General features: G+C 44.2%; 1 protein-coding gene across 1 annotated transcript in view; it reads right to left on the bottom strand.

Moving 5' to 3' along the window:
- Positions 1–18,498, bottom strand: part of TTC6 (tetratricopeptide repeat domain 6) — a gene marked incomplete at its 5' end in the record, with an annotated part of 255,488 nt that extends 236,990 nt beyond the window's left edge. The window contains 2 exons of the mRNA XM_080653529.1: positions 17,464–17,847; positions 17,932–18,498. Of these exons, the coding sequence (XP_080509655.1) occupies positions 17,464–17,847; positions 17,932–18,498 (951 nt within the window). The remainder of the gene's footprint in view (positions 1–17,463; positions 17,848–17,931) is intronic.
- Between the last annotated feature and the right edge of the window lie 1,520 nt (positions 18,499–20,018).

Genomic DNA, 20,018 nt, shown 5'->3' with positions numbered 1-20,018 from the left:
GCTATTGAAGCATTTTTTAAGTCCACTTTAAAATCTTTGTCAGATAATTCTAACATCTCTGTCATCTGAAAGTTAGCATCTACTGACTTTTTTTTGTCAAGTCAAAATGTTCCTGGTTTTTAGCATGTCAGGTAATTTTCTATTAAAACATTAACATTTTGGGTATTATGTTATAAAATCTTATTTAAACTTTCTGTTTTAGCTGGCTTCCTTTGACACTGCTTTAGTAGAGGCAGTCAGGAAATGGCACAAGCTGCATCATCACTGCCAGGTAGGGGTAGTATCCAGGTTCTCAACTTCATTGACAATAAGGATGGGGGCCTTCTTGTTATTGCTGGGAAGGAGTAGGAATTCTGGCTCCCACTAGGCCTCCACTGATACCACTCTGGTTAGGAGGCATAGGGATGACTCATTACTGTCCCACATATGGCCACTAGAGACACAAAAGGGGAGAGAGAAAGTAGCATCTTTACTGTTGAGCAGTGTTGAAAGTCTTGACTCTCCACTAACACTGTTGGGGAGCACATGAAACTTGGTTGGAAAGTTGTGAGGAGGACATTCTGATAAAAGGGAAGTGTGTGGAAGGCTGCCTGCCCTGTTTATCGGAATTCCAACTTAGGATAGACTTAGGGCAGTGTCGAAGGCAGCACCTGATTATTCCGTGGCCTTTCCAAACAAGTCTGTACATGAGCAGACCCCAGGTGTTTACTAGAATCCTTATGCTTAATCCCTGAATGCCCTTGCCTAGAGGACAATGTAAACATATGTGTCCTCCCAAGATTACTCACCCTATTGATTGTTAAACTTTATCTCAAACTGTAATAAAAGCCTAGTAAGGCAGGCAATCGGGGCTTCCTGGTTACTATAGCCAGGCCATCCCTTAGCCCTCTCTTTCACAGTGAAACTGTATCAGAGTAATCTGCTCATCTGTCATTCAGGGGCTACTGGTCATCCCCGGCAGACAACATCATTGACTCTCCACTGACCTGGGGAGAGGGTTGGAGTACCTTGTTACAACCTAGTAATTTTAAAAGTCTAGACTCCCCACTCAGCCCTGCCTGGTGGGGTTGGGGATAAGGCCATAGGTTTTTCTGTGGTGTTTCACTAGAATAGCAGTTATTATCTAAAAGTTTTATCTTGCTAGGCTGCCCTTTCTTAATCCTTTGTCTAAAGAGAGCAGGCTTTTGGGGGAAGGGGAGATCTTCTGTCTGTATCCATTAGCATTCTAGGTTGTCAGCTTCTTTAGCTCCAAGTCTGGGATATATGTGGCAAAAAGAAAACCTGAGAACACATCACTATGTAATTCTTTGAATTCTAAGGTCCCTGGCCAGTCTGTCTCCTCCTCTCCAACTTTGTGAGTCTTCTCACGTTAGTCATACATAATGTCCAGAGTTAGTACTTAGTTAGTTGTACTTAGCAGGAAGACTAGGGAAAAGTACATTTATTTCATCTTCCCTGAAGTGGAAGTAGAATAAGTTTTATCATATAACATTTTCCTATGATGTATACATTATCCTATAAAATAAAACCCTAATATGCAAGTCGACCGAACGGCGGAACAACCAGTCACTATGATGCACACTGAGTGGTTCTTCCAGTGCACTCCCACAGGGGGCGTGTCGCTCAGCCAGAAGCCGGGTTCAGAGCTGGTGAGCGCAGCAGCAGTGGCGGGAGCCTCTCCTGCCTCTGTGTAGCGCTAAGGACCTTGCGGGGGATGCCCACCTGCCAGCTTTGGCCCACTTCCCACCAGCAGGCAAACATCCCCCAAGGCGTCCCGAACTGTGAGAGGGTGCAGGCTGGGCTGAGGGACCCTCACCCTACCCCACCCCCAGCGCACGAATGTCATGCACCAGGCCTCTAGTTTGTTTATAAGAGACCTTGAAACATGAATTTCCTCTTACCTAGGTCATGTTAAGCCATTTTTGTTTGAGTTGTATGATAAAAAACAACTACATATGAAAAAGCAAGGATGGGATGGCTCCTGCATCCTTTATTAATATCTGAAAGGTAGTCTCTAAACTTCAGTCTTATATAATTAGAATGTGTTTTGTGAGTGATGGTTGTGAACTCCCCTGTAAAACAAACATAAAATCTTACAACATTTCTAATAGCTCCTACTACAGTATATGCACACTGTTTAGTCTCAACTGGGTGGAGGAATGGGGAAATGATTTTTCCCTTTCCCTCGGGGTCTCATTTGGCAATATCTAGAGGTATTTTATTGTTATGACTTTGGGGGAGAGGGACAGAGGATTATGCTACTGGCATCTAGTGGGTAGAGGCCAAGAATAATTTTAAACATTCTGCAGTTCTAAAGATAACCACCCACAATGAAGTATTATCCAACCCAAAATGTCAATAGGGCCAAGGTTGAGAAACCCTGGTTTAGATATTTGACCTACATTTGATAGCTAAATTTAACCTTCAGTTATTCTGTGTACCTATTAGACAATGTAATTATTTATGGAACTCTGAACACTAGGTATGGAGGGGCCATATCCAAGTTCTAAACAAAGACAATACACCCTGCTGAAATTGTCTTATCCTTTGCCTTTCCCTCTAGGGATTGCTCTGTGGCTCCAAGTTAAACATGTTTAAAATTAAGAACCATATTCTTTGCTTATCCTGGACAGAATGTTGTTTATATAGACTCCAAATGGCCCAGTCAGTGTGGTTCAGTAGTTGAGCATCGACCTATGAACTAGGACCGTGGTTGGCAAACTGCGGCTCACGAGCCACATGCGGCTCTTTGGCCCCTTGAGAGTGGTTCTTCCACAAAATACCACGGCCTGGGCGAGTCTATTTTGAAGAACTGGCATTAGAAGAAGTTTAAGTTTAAAAAATTTGGCTCTCAAAAGAAATTTCAATCTTTTTACTGTTGATATTTGGCTCTGTTGACTAATGAGTTTGCCGACCACTGAACTAGGAGGTCAGGGTTCGATTCCTGATCAGGGCACATGCCTGGTTGTGGGCTCAATCCCCCAGTGGGGGCTGTGCAGGAGGCAGCCAATCAATGATTCTCTCTCATCATTGATGTTTCTATCTCTCTCTCCCTCTCTCTTCCTCTCTGAAATCAATAAAAATAAAAAAACTCTAAATGATTAAAACAAATATCCTTATTCTAATATTAAGAATTTTTAAATCATAATTTAGACCACTTTTATACTTATATTTTTATTACTATCTCTCACCCACCCAGCCACAGCCATTTCAACAAATTCCACATTGTTCCTTTATCACACTAAAAAAAATCTTTATTCAAAACTAGAGGCCGGGTGCATGAATTCATGCACCAGTGGAGTTCCTTGGCATGGCCTGCACTCTCTCACAATTCAGAACTCCTCGGGGGATGTTGGAGAGCCAGTTTTGGCCCAATCCCTGCAGGCCAGGCCGAAGGACCCCACCAGTGCATGAACCCGTGCACTCTTGTATGCATATGAGATCTTTGGTTAATCTCTTCCTGCCCTCCCCCTGCCCCCCTTCCCTCTGGGATTCATCAGTCTTTTCCATGTTTTCATGCCTGTGTGTTGAGCATCTGCCCCCTGGTGGTCAGTGTACATCATAGCTACCGGTTGAATGGTCAAACGGTCGAATGGTCGAACAGTTGAATGATCGAACAGTCACTTAGGCTTTTATATATACAGATTATGCAAAGTTTCATTGTCTGGAATTGTTGGGGCCAGGGAAAGGGAGATTGAAATAGCAAGAACGAAATTGAAGCTGCACTGAAAATTAATATAATGGAAGGCAGAGATGGGACTGAGCCATTTCAGACTGGCCAAGTCTTATAATAAATGGCTTTGCCTTGGCTTCTGACTCTGCTGCTAGAGGCCATTCTCCTACATAAAATAATTCAGGTAACTGAAGTATCAATAATGGATACATATGAGAAATGGAATAACAGAAAGAACAGAATTCACTATCTGGTGTTCATTTGATACTCTCCCTTCTTGTATTCTATTTTATTTGAACCTTTCAGAATATACTCTCTCTCAAGGGTCCTTGCTCTGAAAGTGTAACCTTCCCCAACTACACAGGACCTCTGAGGCCCCTCTTCATGTCAAGTACCTTGACTATGTCATAGAGTTCCTTCTCACAGGGGCTGGCACCGAGGCCTTTGTTCTCTCCCTTAAGTCTTTCAATTCACTTCCCCAATTCCTTTTCATATTAGAGCCACAGAAAACCTTCTTAGAAATATCCATTTTGAAATGGCCCAATCAGTCACACTGATCTTGTTCAGTAACTGGTAGGGAGGTATGGAACTTAATTGAAAACGTTTGTCCTACTCTGCTGACAAACATTAGGTCAAAGAAAACACTGGGGAGTCTTGTCCTTACATGTTTTTGTTTCCGTAATGGGCTTTATGATCACATTCTTTAAATCACAGCCAAGAGTGTATTCTGGACCTGAATTTATTTTAAAGACAATGCGGCAGCAATATTCTGTGTACTAACAGGAGGTTTGGAGCTGCAGCCAAGAATAGGAATATATCTTTCCTCTTATTGTCACTCTCATTGCCATTCTAAAAAATGACTGCCTCTTTTGTTCTCTTCCTTTCCACCACCACACCCCCCACATTCTGTGTGGGACTCAGACTCTCTTGTCATTATTTTTGTTTTGAATGTCCTTGCCAGAGCAAAATCTATATAAGGGGCAAAATATCTTAAACTATGACCCTCTCTAGCTTTGCTCTCTGCCAGGGACACATCACAATCAACAAATGGACAGCCCTGGCATGGTTCCAGTCCAGTCTCTGGAGTGTGATAGCCTAGGATGGAATCCCAGCTCCACCATGCATTAGTTGCTAGGAAGTCTCCTGTGTAAAACAAGGCTCTTACTAGTATCCACCTAAGGGAGTTATTGTTGGGACAAAAATGTGCACACACTGTGTCCCATAGTGCTTGGCACATAAGAACCATTTATAATCTCTACAATTGGGAAGAGTAAATTTTAAAAAAACATTTAAGAGAGGATTGCAAGGTGGCTGCAGAATAGGTGGAAGCTACACTCACCTGCTTCCAGCACCAAACCTGATTTACAGCTAAATTATAGAGCAACCAACCTGAATAACCAACTGAAGGCTAGCTGAACTGAAATATTATAACCAAAAATTTACAGAAGAAGCCACTTAGAGACTGGTAAGAAGGGCAGAGACACAGAAAGTGCTGGCCCCCACACCTGATGGGTGAGAAGCTGGAGGGATATGTCCAGGAGCATGGGGTCTCAACTTTATGCAGGGATCCCCAATCCAGAGCAACAGAGATGGGAAGAGGAACTCGAATAGCATCAATGGTGAAAATCAGTAGGGATTCAGTCCACCTGGAGAGAAGAGTCTACTAGAGAGACAGACACCACCTTCCCAGGGTCACGCACTCCTATTGTTATAGCACCAGCCTGGGGAGTGCACTGCGCTGTCCTCCAACTACTGGCAACACCACTCCGCTGTGCTCCGTCCTGCAGTGGCGTCTGATGGCTGCACCCAGCATGGACCTTTGAAGAGCTCTTTTTCTGGAGAAGCCCTTGGCAGAGACTCCGACAGTGATGGAACTGTGCAACTTTGGAAAGGGGACCATTCTTCCCCACCTCGAGTGCACAGCCAGTGCTTCCTCCCCGTTGAATCACTGGCTCGCCCTTGCACTCCCTGCTGCCCTGCTCTGCTGAGCTCTGTTCCACAGAGGAATCAGAGTGCCACACAGGGCTGGGATTTGCACAGGGCTGGGATTTTCAAGCACATCTCCCGAGAAGGCTTTTGTCCAGGAATCAGACAGGCAGGAGCTGGGTTGTGTGGCTACATCACAGTTTGGCTGGGCGGGGGGAGGGGGGGGCGGGGGGCGCACTCCTATCCCCCCCTGCAAGCTCAGTCCATGTTATTCCAATAACAGGAGATTGATTTAACCTGCCTTCCTGGCAGCCAGGGTCCTGACTCTGTTGAGCTAAGTCCAGTAGGGGAATCTAAGAGCCACTTGGAACTGGGACCTTCAGTGCACATCGGAGGCTTTTGCCCAGGAAGGGGAAGAAGTGCTGCCTCTTCTCCCAGGCTTGCCTACCCGCAATGGGAGACTGTTTGGATCTGCCCTCCCAAGTCCAGTTGGCCCCACTCTGGTGAGCTCAACTCTGCAGGGGTGAAGGGAGTGCTGCTAGGAGTTGGGACATTCAGAGTGTGTATCCCTTGGATGCTATTGTCTGAGACGTGGATGAAGTGCTTGGCCCCTTTCTGCAGGCTCAATCCAGTAAAGGCTATCATTTAAAATTAAAGGTGAAATAAGGAGCTTCCCAGGGAAACAAAAAAGCTAAAGGAGTGCATTACCACCAAACCAGTATTGCAAGAAATGTTAAATGATGTGCTTTAAGAAGAAGAAACAGAGAAAGAAATATAGGTATAAAAAATAAAATGGCAATAAATAAGTACATATCAATAATAACATTAAATACAAATGGATTAAATGCTCCAATTAAAAGATATAGGGGAACTGAATGGATTGAAAAAACATGACCCATATATATGCTATCTATCAGAAACCTACTTCAGAATAAAAAATTAAAAAAAAAACACAGACTGAAAGTATGGAAAAAAATGTTCCATGGAAAAAATATTCCATACAAATGGAAATGAATAAAAGCTGGAGCAGCAATACTTATATCAGATAAAACAGACTTCACAACAAAGGCCATAAAGGAGACAGAGAAGTTCACTACATAATACTAATAGGATTGATCCAACAGGATGATATAACCCTTGTAAATATATATGCATCCAATATAGTAGCACCTAAATAGGTAAATAAAATATTAGTGGACATTAAGAGCAAGATCGACAGCAATACAGTCATAGTAAGGAATTTTAACACTTCACTGACATCGATGGATAGATCTTCCAACAAAAAAATCAACAAGGGCCCTAACTGGTTTGGCTCAGTGGATAGAGTGTCGGCCTGCGGACTGAAAGGTCCCAGGTTTGATTCCGGTCAAGGGCATGTACCTTGGTTGCGGGCACATACCCAGTAGGGGGTGTGCAGAAGGCAGCTGATCGATGTTTCTCTCTCATCGATGTTTCTAACTCTCTATCCCTCTCCCTTCCTCTCTGTAAAAAATCAATAAAATATATTTTTTTAAAAAATCAACAAGGCAATAGCAATTTTCAACTGATACCACAGAAATATAAAGGATTGTAAGAAAATATTATGGACAACTATAGGCCAAGAAATTGGAAACTTGGAGGAATTGGATAAATTCCTAGAAAAATACAATCTTTCAAAACTGAATCAAGAAGAATCAGAAAATCTGAATAGACCAGTTACAACTACTGAAATCAGAGTGGTAATAAAATTTTTTTTAATATATTTTTATTGATTTTTTACAGAGAAGAAGGAAGAGGGATAGATAGTCAGAAACATTGATGAGAGAGAAACATCGATCAGCTGCCTCTTGCACACCTCCTACTGGGGATGTGCCCGCAACCAAGTTACATGCCCTTGACCGGAATCAAACCTGGGACCCCTCAGTCCGCAGGCCGACGCTCTATCCACTGAGCCAAACCGGTTTTGGCAGAGCGGTAATAAAATTTTAAAAATTCCCCGAAAAGAAAAGTCCTGGACTGGATGGCTTCACAGGTGAATTTTACCAAACATTCAAAGAACTAACACCTATCCTTCTCAAACTATTCCATAAAATTCAAGAGGAGGGCCCTAGCTGGTTTGGCTCAGTGGACAGAGTGTCAGCCCACAGACTGAAGGGTCCTGGGTTCGATTCCAGTCAAGGGCACATACCTCAGTTGCAGGCTCACACCCCGGCCCTGATCAGGGTGTGTGCGGGAAGCAACCAATCAAGGTGTCCCCCTCACATTGATGTTTCTCTCTGTCTCTCCCCTTCCCTTCCACTCTCTCTCAAAATCAATGGAAAAATATCCTCAGGTGAGGATTAACAAAAAATACATTAAAAAGACATTCAAGAGGAGAGAAGTCTTCCAAGCTCTTTTTATGAAGCCAATATTATCATAATTCCAAAACCAGATAAAGACACCACAATGAAAGAAAATTATAGACCAATATTCCTGATGAACATACATATTAAAATCCTCAGCAAAATGTTAGCAAACCAGATCCAGCAATACATTAAAAAGATTATACACCATTATCAAGTGGGATTTTTTATGGATATGCAAGGTTAGTACAATATTCGTAAATTAATAAACATGATACATCACAGAAACAAAATGAAGGATAAAAGCCGCATAATCAGATCAATAGATTCAGAAAAAGCATTTGATAAAATTCAGCACCCATTTATGATAAAAAGCCTCAGCAAAGTGGGAATAGAAGGATCACACCTCAACATAATAAAGGTCATATAATGAACCCACAGCCAACATCATACTCAATGGGCAGAAACTACAATGGTTTCCCTCAAAATCAGAAACAAGACAGGGATATCTGCTTTCCCACGCTTATTCAACATATTATTGGAAGTCTTAGCCATAGCAATCAGACAAGAAGAAAAAATAAAAGACATCCTAATTGGAAAGGAGGAAGTAAAACTATCATTAGTTAACATGATATTGCATATTCAAAACTCTAAAGACAGCACCAAAAACTACTATATCTAACAAATGAATTCAGTAAAGTAGCAGGATAAAAAATTAATACTCAGCCCTAACTGGTTTGGCTCAGTGGGTAGAGCATTGGCCTGTGGACTGAAAGGTCCCAGATTCAATTCTGGTCAAGGGCATGTACGTTGGTTGTGGGCATATCCCCAGTGGGGGATGTGCAGGAGGCAGCTGATTGATGTTTCTCTCTCACTGATGTTTCTAACTCTATCCCTCTCCCTTCCTCTCTGTAAAAAATCAATAAAATATATTTTAATAAAAATTAATATTCAGAAATTAATTAATGGTGGCATTTTTATACATTAACTAGAGGCCCAGTGTATGAAATTCGTACACGGAGGGGGGTTCCTCAGCAGACTTGCACCCTCTCCAATCTGGGATCCATCTCGAAATCTGGGATGACTGGCTCATAACCACTCACCTGCCTGCCTGCCTGATTGCCCCTACCTTGCTCCCCTGCCAGCCTGATCGCCCCTAACTTCCTCTGCCTGCCTGATCACCCCTAACTGCCCTCACCTGCCGACCTGATCTCACCCCCAACTGCACTCCCCTGCAGGCCTGATTTCGCTCCCAACTGCCCTTCCCTGCTGACCTGATTGCTGCTAACTGCCTCTGCCTCGACCTCCACCACCATGGCTTTGTCTGGAAGGAAGTCGGATGTCCGGAAGATGGCTGGCCAACCCGGTCTAATTAGCATATTACCCTTTTATTAGTATAGGTAGATTATATAGGATAGGATTGCTTAAATGCCGGGGGGCGGGGGGAGGGAGCCTTTTTCAACAGGAGGAGATGCTCTTGGCAGTCAAAAATACATAATCTCTATATTTGGACTGATAGCCAGTCATATGCACTATACTGCCAAACTGGTCATTAAAAAATTGAATCATTTTCTTACACCTTACACCAAACAGCTGTTGCCCTTAAAACCCCTCCTCAGCCCCCACCTTAGGTTCTGCCTTCGCAGTTCACCCAGATTAGGTTCTTTTTTTTTTTTTTAAATAAATCTTTATTCAGATTGTTACAATTATTTCTCCTTTCTCCCCCCATAGCTCCCCTCCACCCAGTTCCCACCCCACCTTCTGCCCTTACCTCCCCACCACTGTCCTCATCCATAGGTGTATGATTTTTGTCCAGTCACTTCATGAACCCCCCCATACCCCTTTCCCCCTGAGAATTATCAGTCCACTCCCTTTCTATGCCCCTGATTCTATTATATTCACCAGATTATTCTGTTCCTCAGGTTTTTAATTCACTTGATTTTTACGTTCACTTGTTGATAGATATGTATTTGTTGTTCATAATTTTTATCTTTACTTTTTTCTTCTTCCTCTTCTTTAAGAATACCTTTCAGCATTTCATATAATACTGGTTTGGTGGTGATGAACTCCTTTAGCTTTTTCTTATCTGTGAAGCTCTTTATCTTCCCTTCAATTCTGAATGATAGCTTTGCTGGGTAGAGTAATCTTGGTTGTAGGTTCTTGCTATTCATCACATTGAAAATTTCTTGCCACTCCCGTCTGGCCTGCATAGTTTCTGTTGAGAAATCAGCTGACAGTCGTATGGGTGCTCCCTTGTAGGTAATTAACTGTTTTTCTCTTGCTGCTTTTAATATTCTCTCTTTGTCTTTTGCTCTTGGCATTTTAATTATGATGTGTCTTGGTGTGGTCCTCTTTGGATTCCTTTTGTTTGGGGTTCTGTGCGCTTCCTGGACTTGTAAGCCTATTTCTTTCACCAGGTGGGGGAAGTTTTCAGTCATTATTTCTTCAAATAGGTTTTCAGTATCTTGCTCTCTCTCTTCTTCTGGCACCCCCATAATTCTGATGTTGGTACACTTGAAGTTGTCCCAGAGGCTTCTTACACTATCTTCAACTTTTTGGATTTTTTTTTTTTTTTTGCTTTTTGCTTTTTCGGTTGAGTGTTTTTTGCTTCTTTGTGTTTCAATTCTTTGACTTGATTTTTGTGTTCCTCTTGTCTGTTTTTGGGTCTCTGTATAATATTTTTTATTTCAGTCAGTGTATGTTTAATTTCTAGTTGGTCCTTTTTCATATCTTCGAGGGTCTCGTTATATTTATCGGCCTTTTCTAGGACATTCTTGAAAAGCCTTATAACCATGGTTTTGAATTCTATATCCAGTCGTTTGTTTTCCTCCATTTCTTTCGTTTGTGATCTGATTCTTTGACGCCGCATTTTCACTCTTCCCTGAGTTGGTAAGGTAGATTTGTGTGCTAGGTTTCCAATATGGCCCAGTGGGTCTGCCTCCCCAGTTAACCTGAGGTGGATACTCTTGGTGCACCCCTTTGTGGACTGTGTGTACAGCCTTGTTGTAATTAAGTCTTGATTGTTGTTGGTATCACTGGGAAGAATTGACCTCCAGGCCAGTTGGCTGTAAGGATCAGCTGTGTCTATGCTGGGAGAAGTTCGGTGCTGGAGACAGCCTTATAGGATTAGACTTGCCAAATTGCAATAGCCTCTGTGCTCAGCTTGGATGGGGTGGAGTCTCAGTCTTGGCTTCCTGTCAGCCTTACCCTTGTGCGCAAGTGCGCGCCTTCAGACCTCCACCTTCCCTGGCTCCTGAGTCTCTGCCTGAGAGTCCAGACTCCCCCCACAAGAGCGTGGGTCCCCAGGGGCTCGCTCGCCTGGAACCGGGGTTCAGTGAAGTCAGGAACCTCCGACTCCCTTCCACTAGGGAAAGCCTGTGGCAACCTCCGCAGCCTTTGTGCGCACTGGCGCGCGCGCGCGCGCTTTTAGTCCTCCGCCTTCCCCGGCTCCCGAGTCTCCACCCGAGAGTCCAGACTCCCCCCGTAAGAGCGTGGGTCCCCAGGGGCTCGCCTGGAACTGGGGTTCACTGCAGTCAGAACTGGGGCTCAGTGCATTCAGGAGCCTCTGACTCCCTTCCACTAGGGAAAGCCTGTGGCAACCTCTGCAGCCTTTGTGCGCACTGGCGCGTGCACACTTTCAGTCCTCCGCCTTCCCCGGCTCCCGAGTGTCCGCCCGAGAGTCCAGACTCCCCCCGTAAGAGCGTGGGTCCCCAGGGGCTCGCCTGGAACTGGGGTTCAGTGCAGTCAGAACTGGGGTTCAGTGCGGTCGGGGGCTTCCTTCCCCCTTCCGCCAGAGAAAGTCAGCCAGGCTCTCAGCCGCCCTTCCTCTCTGTGCGCACAAAGACCCTTTGCCGTACCTCCAATTCTCTGTGAGCTTTTCTCTTTCCTTCTAGTTGTAGAATTTTCACTCAGCCAGCTTTCCTGTGGTTCTGGATGGTGTCCGTTCTGTCTTTTAGTTGTAGTTTTGAAATTGTTGTGCGAGGCAGCAGTTTAGGTGCTTACCTATGCCGCCATCTTGGTTTCTCCCAGAGTAGGTTCTGATTGGACAGTTTCTATGCCAGTCAGCATCAAAAGCTCTGCCTCCTAGGCAGCCATTGGCTCCTTGCAATTCACCCAGATTTGGTTCTGATTGGTTGGTTTCTATGCCAGTCAGCATCTCCGGGCCTATCTCCGGGGCTGATCAGCAACCACCCCAGGCTGCTGGTGAGTGGGCTGAACTACTGACCTCTAGGAGACAGAGAGAGGCTTGGCTGCTGGCAAGGCCGCTGCTGATCAGCCCCACCTCTCTCTCTCTCTGAGAGGTCAGCAGTTCAGCCCACTCACCTGCTGCACGCGCTGCCTGGCGTTCGGTCGAGCTTTCGGTCATTTTCGATGTTACGACCCTGGGTCTTTATATACGTAGATAATGAACTATCAGAAAGACAAATTTAGAAAACAATCCCACTTATTACTGCAACAACAACAACAAATAAGGTACCTAGGAATAAATTTAACCACGGTGGTAAAAGAACTATACTCAGAAAATTCTAGGATATCTAGGATACTGAAGAAAGTAATCGAGGAAGCTACAGATATGTGGAAGCATATACAGTATTCATAGATAGGAAAAATTAGCATCACTAAAATGCCCATACTACCTAAAGCAATCTACAGATTCAACTCAATTCTTATCATGATACCAATGGCATATTTTACAGAATGAGAGCAAATATTCCAAAAATTTATAAGGAAGCATAAGAGACCCCAACTAGCCTCAGCAATCTTGAGAAGGAACAAAATTGAAGGTATCATACCACCTGATATCAAATTATACTTCAAAGCCATAGTAATCAAAACAGTATGGTATTGGCATAAGAACAGGCATATAGATCAAAGGAACAGAATAGAGATCACAGAAGTAAACCCACACCTTTATGGTCAATTCATATTTGACAAAGTAGACAAGAACATACAATGGGGTAAAGACAGTCTCTTCAATAAATGTTGCTGGGAAAACTGGATACATGCAAGAAAATGAAACTTATACCATACACAAGAATAAACTCAAAGTGCTTAAAGACTTAATGTAAGTCACAAAACCATAAAGATCTTAGAAAAAAACCATAGACAGTAAAATCTCAGACATGTCTCATAGCAATATTTATGTCAACATATCTGCTCAGGCAAGAAAAACAAAGGAAAAATAAACAAATGGGACTGCATCAAACTAAAAAGCTTTTGCACAGAAAATACAAACCAACATCAACAAAACAAAAAGGTAACCCACTGAATGGGAGAACATATTTGCCAATGATTCATCTGATAATGGATTAATTTAGAAGAACTTATACAACTCAACACCAAGAAGACAAACAACCCAATTAAGAAATGGGCAAAGGACCTGTCAGAATGACCATCAACAAATCAACAAACAACAAATGCTGGTGAGGATGTGGAGAAAAAGGAACCCTCGTGCACTCTTGGTGGGAATGCAGACTGGTGCAGCCACTGTAGGAAACAGTATGGAGTTTCCTCAAAAAATTAAAAATGGAACTCCCATTTGATCCAGTAATCCCACTTCTATGAATATATCCCAAGAAATAAAAAACACCAATCAGAAAGGATATATACAACCCTATGTTCATAGCAGCACAATTTACAATAGCTAAGATTTGGAAACAGCCTAAGTGCCCATCAGCAGATGAGTGGATTAGAAAACTGTGGTACATCTATACAGTGGAATACTACACTGCTGTAAAAAGGAAGGAACTCTTACCATTTGCAACATCATGGATGGACCTGGAGAGCATTATGCTAAGTGAAATAAGCCAGTCAGAGAAAGATAAATATCACATGATCTCACTCATTTGTGCAATATAATGAACAACGTAAACTGATGAACAAAAATAGGACCAGAGTCATAGAAGCATGGAACAGACCATCCAACCTCAGAGGAAAGGCAGGAGGGCGGTGGGGGGTGGGGAGTCCGGTAAGACATCAACCAAAGGACTTGTATGCATGCATATGAACATAATCAATGGACCCAGACAGTTGGCGGGTGAGGGCATGTGCTGGGGGGTAGGAGCGGAAGGGGAGAGGTCAATGGGGGAAAAAGGAGACTTATGTAATACTTTAAACCAGTGGTTCTCAACCTTCCTAATGCCGCAACCCTTTAATACAGTTCCTCATGTTGTGGTGACCCCCAACCATAAAATTATTTTCGTTGCTACTTCATAACTGTAATTTTGCTACTGTTATGAATCGTAATGTAAATATCTGTGTTTTCCAATGGTCTTAGGCGACCCTGCTAGCAGTTCTCAACCTGTGGATCGTGACCCACAGGTTGAGAACCGCTGCTGTAGAGCCTAAGACCATCGGAAAACACAGATATTTACATTACGATTCATAACAGTAGCAAAATTACAGTTATGAAGTAGCAACGAAAATAATTTTATGGTTGGGGGTCACCACAACATGAGGAACTGTATTAAAGGGCTGCGGCATTAAAAAGATTGAGAACCACTGCTTTAAACAATAAGGAATTTTAAAATAACAAATAAATGGGCAAAGGGCCTAGACAGACACTTCTCCAAGAGGACATACAGATGGTCAAGAGACATATGAAAAAATACTCAATATCACTAATTATCAGAGATGTGCAAATTAAAACCACAGTGAGTTATCACCTCACACCTGTCAGAATGGCTATCCTATATAATAAAAGCCGAGCGACCATTACGGCATAACGACCAGAACAACCAAGGACCAGACGACCAGCCAGTAGATATGAGGAGCACTTACCCAGACCTTGTTGTCAGCAGCCTGGCAGCCCTGAATCCTATTCACCCGCACCCCGGACCCTGACAGGAAGGAGGAGGGAGCCAGATACCCACTCCCGGACCTTACAGCAGGGAGGTGGGAGCCCCATTCCTCGCAGAATCGGCTATTGGTCAGCTTGCTGTATGCACCCTGATAGCCCATATTCCCGTTCACCCGCACCTCTGACCCTGACAGCAGGGAGGTGGGAGCCCCATTCCTTGCAGAATTGGCCACTGGTAGCCCAGAATCCCATTCACCCGCACCCTGGACCCTGACAGCAGGTATTAACAGGTTCTGCAGAAGGAGAGGTTGTTCTGATTCCAAGTATTGATTTGTCCCCGTCTGACACTGGTCTTCCATTTAAATTAATTTGAAGACAGTTTCCCATGATGCCAGCATTTGCGACGACAATTAATAAATCACAAGGACAAGCTCTAGACAGAGTAGGAATATTCCTACCTGAACCCGTTTTTAGACATGGTCAGATATATGTTGCCTTCTCTAGAGTTCAAAGAGCATGTGACGTTAAAGTTAAAGTTGTAAATACTTCATCACAAAGGAAATCAGTCAAGCACTCTGAAAGTGTTTTTACTCTTAATTTGGCATACAGGGAGATATTAGAATAAGTTTAATCAATTTATCAGTCATTATTTGTATCAATGTTTTTATATCATGTTTTTGTTGTTTTTATATCATGATTTTGTTGTTTTTATATCATGTCTTTGTTGTTATATCATGTTGTTATTGTTTATTTATTAATAAATTTATATATTATTTTCATATACATTTTACTAATTTTCTTTCATCTCTGACACTTCTGTTACAGAGAAAGGGCGAATAGCGATATTAAAATATTTCTTCTAATTAATTCCCTTTCAATGTGCATGAATTTGTGCACCAGGCCACTAGTCATCAATAAATAAACAAACACAAATCAACAAACGACAAGTGTTGGCGAGGATGCGGAGAAAGAGGAACCCTCGTGCACTGCTGGTGGGAATGCAGACTGGTGCAGCCACTGTGGAGAACAGTATGGAGTTTCCTCAAAAAACTGAAAATGGAACTCCCATTTGACCCAGTAATCCCACTCCTAGGAATATATCCTAAGAAACCAGAAACACCAATCAGAAAGGATATATGCACCCCTATGTTCATAGCAGCACAATTTACAATAGCTAAGATTTGGAAACAGCCTAGGTGCCCATCAGCAGATGACTGGATCAGAAAACTATGGTACATCTACACAATGGAATACTATGCTGCCGTAAAAAAGAAGGAATTACTACCATTTGTAGGCACTTGGATGGAATTAGAGAACATTATGCTAAGTGAAATAAGCCAGTCAATGAAAGAAAAATACCACATGATCCCACTCATTTGGGGATAATGAAAAACATTATAAACTGATGAACAAAAAGATAGTTACAGAGGCAGTAAAGCATCAAACAGACTGTCAAATTACAGTGGTAAGGTTAGGGAGAGGTGGGGGAAATAAGAGATCAACTGAAGGACTTATATGCATGTATATAAGAGTAACCAACGGATGCAAAACATTGGGGGGTGAGGGCATGTATGGGAGTGGGGAGGGGGTGGGGGGCAATGGTAAGATATGTACACATATAATACCTTAATAAAAATTTGAAAAAAAATAAATAAATAAATAAATAAATAAACAAACAACATGTGCTGGTGAGGATGTGGAGAAAAGGGAACTTGTGCACTGTTGATGGGAATGCAGCCACTGTGGAGAACAGAATGGCATTTCCTCAAAAAATTAAAAATTGAATTGTCTTTTTATCCAGTGATTCCACTTTGGGGAATATATCTGAAGAAACCCAAAACGGTAATTCAAAAGAATATATGCACCCCTAAGTTCACTGCAGTGTTATTTAAAATAGCCAAGATCTGGAAACAGCCCAAGAGCCCATCAGTAGTTAGTAGATAAAAAAGCAGTGGTACTGCAGGGTCCATGTGACTCAGTGGTTGAGCATCAACTTAGAAAACCAAGAGATTACAGGTTCAGTTCCGAGAGAGAGAGAGAGAGAGAGAGAGAGAGAGAGAGAGAGAGCGCGAGCGAGCAGTGTGGTGCTAGGGGAGTGGGGGTAGGTGGAGGTGAGCAAAGGGGAGATAAATGGAGATGAAAAGAGACTTTGCTTTGGGTGATGGGCACATGATACAGTGTACAAATGGTGTTTTTATTGAGTTGTACACTTGAAACCTGTATGGTTTTGTGAACCAATGCCATCCCAATAAATTCAATTAAAGAAACATTTTAAAAGAATGGTTTTCACTGAAAATGTTGCAGAACTCTTATAAATTCAATTTCTTAATAGTAATATATTGATCTTCTTAGGATATAAATTCACTGCTAATAATACTAAGCTGTAATGGGAAAAGACTTGAGTTTTCCATATGAAACATCTGCTCTGTTATTTCAATACTAAATAATCGCAGAGACTTTGAAAGGAAACGTGACAAGTGATGTGTTACTCAGGCCTATAACTGTTGTTTGAACCAGTTTTTGAAACAACCTCTCAGTTTTTTCCCTTTGAAAACAGGGTACTCTCCTTGGGTGGAAAACTTAAAAATTCAAATGCAAAATGCAAAACCTTGACTAACACTGCCATGCTTTATGTAGCTTGCCGCCTAGCTTGTAACACACCGTATGCACTGTAATATTTTACGTATGTATCCTAAGGTTGCATTTACCCAGGAGAACTACCACTCTCCTTCTTTTGCACCTACTTCCATGTTAATGTCGTAGTTCTGGCCGAGGACACTCTGTATGAGCTCTTTGATAGTCTGGTCAGAGGCCAGCTGGGCCTCGGACTGCAGCGAGGCGATGATCTCCTCTATGGACGTCGGGATCACTCGCACGGGCAGCGGGGTTGCACCGGCGGCCCCCAGCCTGTCGCTTGCCTGGAGAATATCCGCGCTTGTTTTGGAAAATGACCTGGGCCCTTCCCGCGGCGTGGCGGGCGCGCTCTCGCGCAGGACCTGGGAGCGAATCCTCACTCTCCTCCGCTGGCTGAACGCCTCCGCCTCGCCCTCCTCGCTGGAAGTCGAGCGCCTCTTTATCTTTCTGGAGGCCAAGGCCTCTGCGGGCGGAGCTGCCTCCAGCTTCAGGCTCTGCTCTGGAGCCGGAGCCGGAGCCGGAGCCGGGGCCGGAGCCGGGGCCGGGGCCGGGGCGGGGGCGGGGGCGGGGGCCGGGGCCGGGGCCGGGGCCGGGGCCGAGTCGAGCTCGGGCTGGGCCTCTGCGGGCTGAGGGCTCCAGCGGCCTGGGCGCTCCCCGGGCTTCCTCCTGGACGCAGGGGGTGGCCTCAGGACCACGGGTCTGGACGTGCCGGCTCCGGTGGCGATGACCGGCGGCTCCTTCGGGGGCCGGTGGCGGAGGAACGCGGAGCTCCGCAGGTAGAAGTCCCGGGGGCGAAACCGCCGGGGCCTCCAGGGCGCGGCCCCCTCTCTGGGGCCCCAGGGCCCTGCGCCGCGGAGCGCCTGCTGCAGGAGGGCTGCCTCGGGGGTCGCGGGGCCCTTCGCCCAAGGGAACCCTGACGACTCCCGGGGTCCAGCGCAGGAAACGCCCCCCTTCTCCCCAGACCTGTCCGGGCCAGGTGCCCTGAGGCCACAGACGGGGACTCCATCCACTATGGTCTTGGAGGCCAACTTCTGCTTGAATCGGAGAAAATCCTTTTTGGTCTTCCTGCGAACCTTCTCAAGTTCTTTAAAGATGTACGATTCTTCTCTATAGCTCAGTCCAAAGTGCTTCGAAATCGTGGACATCTTGACTAGTCTGTCCTGCGAAATAACAATATGTTAACATATAACAAAATTCTGTTGACAAAATTCCAACTCAAAAAGCTTATCATCGAGACCGCTCCCTGTGCTCCGTGAGACACCAGTGGGTAGTAATACTTTATATCATTTTAAAACCAACTACTGACCATTTCACAGGAACCATGAAAAACCTTTAAAGCCTCTTTTACAGTGGGTGTTTCTGAAACCCCTATTGGATTTATTGTAACACTAGAGGCCCCGTACACTAAATTCTGCACCGGAGAGGGGGTCCCTCAGCCCGGCCTAAGCCCTCTCAAAGTCCAGGAGCCCTCAGGGGATGTTGGGCCTAAGCCAGCAGTGGGACATCCTGAGCATTGAGGCAGGAGAGGCTCCCGCCACCGCTGCTGCGCTGGCCAGCCCAGAGCCTGGCTTCTGGCTGAGCAGGGTTCCCTGTGGGAGCCCAGTGACCACCAGGGGGCAGCTCCTGCATTGAGCATCTGCCCCCCTGCTGGTCAGTGAGCATCATGGCGACTGGTCGTCCCCCTTTTGGGTCGATTTGCATATTAGCCTTTTAAACTATAATGCAGTGTCCCACTTCCATAGTGCACATAGTACACAGAGACCATAGTGCACACAGGCACAGAAAATCTCAAGCAGTCTGGCAGGATAGCACTTTCCACCGCCTCCTCCAGCTGGTCCTGGGTGTCTCCATTCCTTACCCAGCCCACTTCCCTCCATGTGCTACCTGAGCCCCAGCAGCCACAAGGTAGGCTGTGAGATCATGAGGCCGCAGGCCAGGTGATTGAACTTTCTCTGTGAACTACTAGAAACCATTTGAAAACTTTTTAATAGAAAAATGATTTGATACCATCTAGTGCTAAAGGGATATTAATTTTGAGTGGGAGAAACAATAAAGGGAGGGAGAGCTAATAAGAGTATCCATAGCTTGAGCCTTAGGCCTGGCCTTGGTAACCTAGCAGAGTGAAAACAGAGACCTAACAAGGTAAAACTGATAGGATCTGGCCAATGATGAGGAATAAGTGGGAGCAATTAAAGCTCCTTCATAAAACAGGAACTTAGAATCACCTTCATAAAGTCTTGGTCATAACCAAATGCATAATAAACCTTCTGCTATTCACTGCACTGTACACTTAAAAATGGTTAAGATGGTAAATTTTATGTTATGTGTATTAGCACAATTAAAGAAAAACACTTCTGCTATTCAACAGAGCAAGTTATCTATGATCATAAGTGGATTTTGAGATCTTAAGAGCTCTGAAGTCACTACCAAAAACAGGACAGGAAATATAAATAGAAAAGGGTCAATGACAGATTGTTTGGCAACATCACCTGTGGCAGGTAGGATGCGTGAGAGAAAAAATGAGTTAGGAAATGAGAACAGAGTTCCACAGAAGCAAAGAAGAGAAGAGTTTTGAGAGTAAGGATAAAAGAACCCTGGCAGATGTGACTCAGTTGAGTGTCACCCCATGCACTGAAAGGTCACTGGTTACCCAGAGGTCACCGGT

Source organism: Plecotus auritus (genome assembly GCF_963455305.1).
Source record: "Plecotus auritus genome assembly, chromosome: 1".
In the NCBI taxonomy this organism is placed as follows: Eukaryota; Metazoa; Chordata; class Mammalia; order Chiroptera; family Vespertilionidae; genus Plecotus; species Plecotus auritus.
Note: the sequence above shows the minus strand (reverse complement) of the source record. Positions and strands in the feature narration are given on the sequence as shown.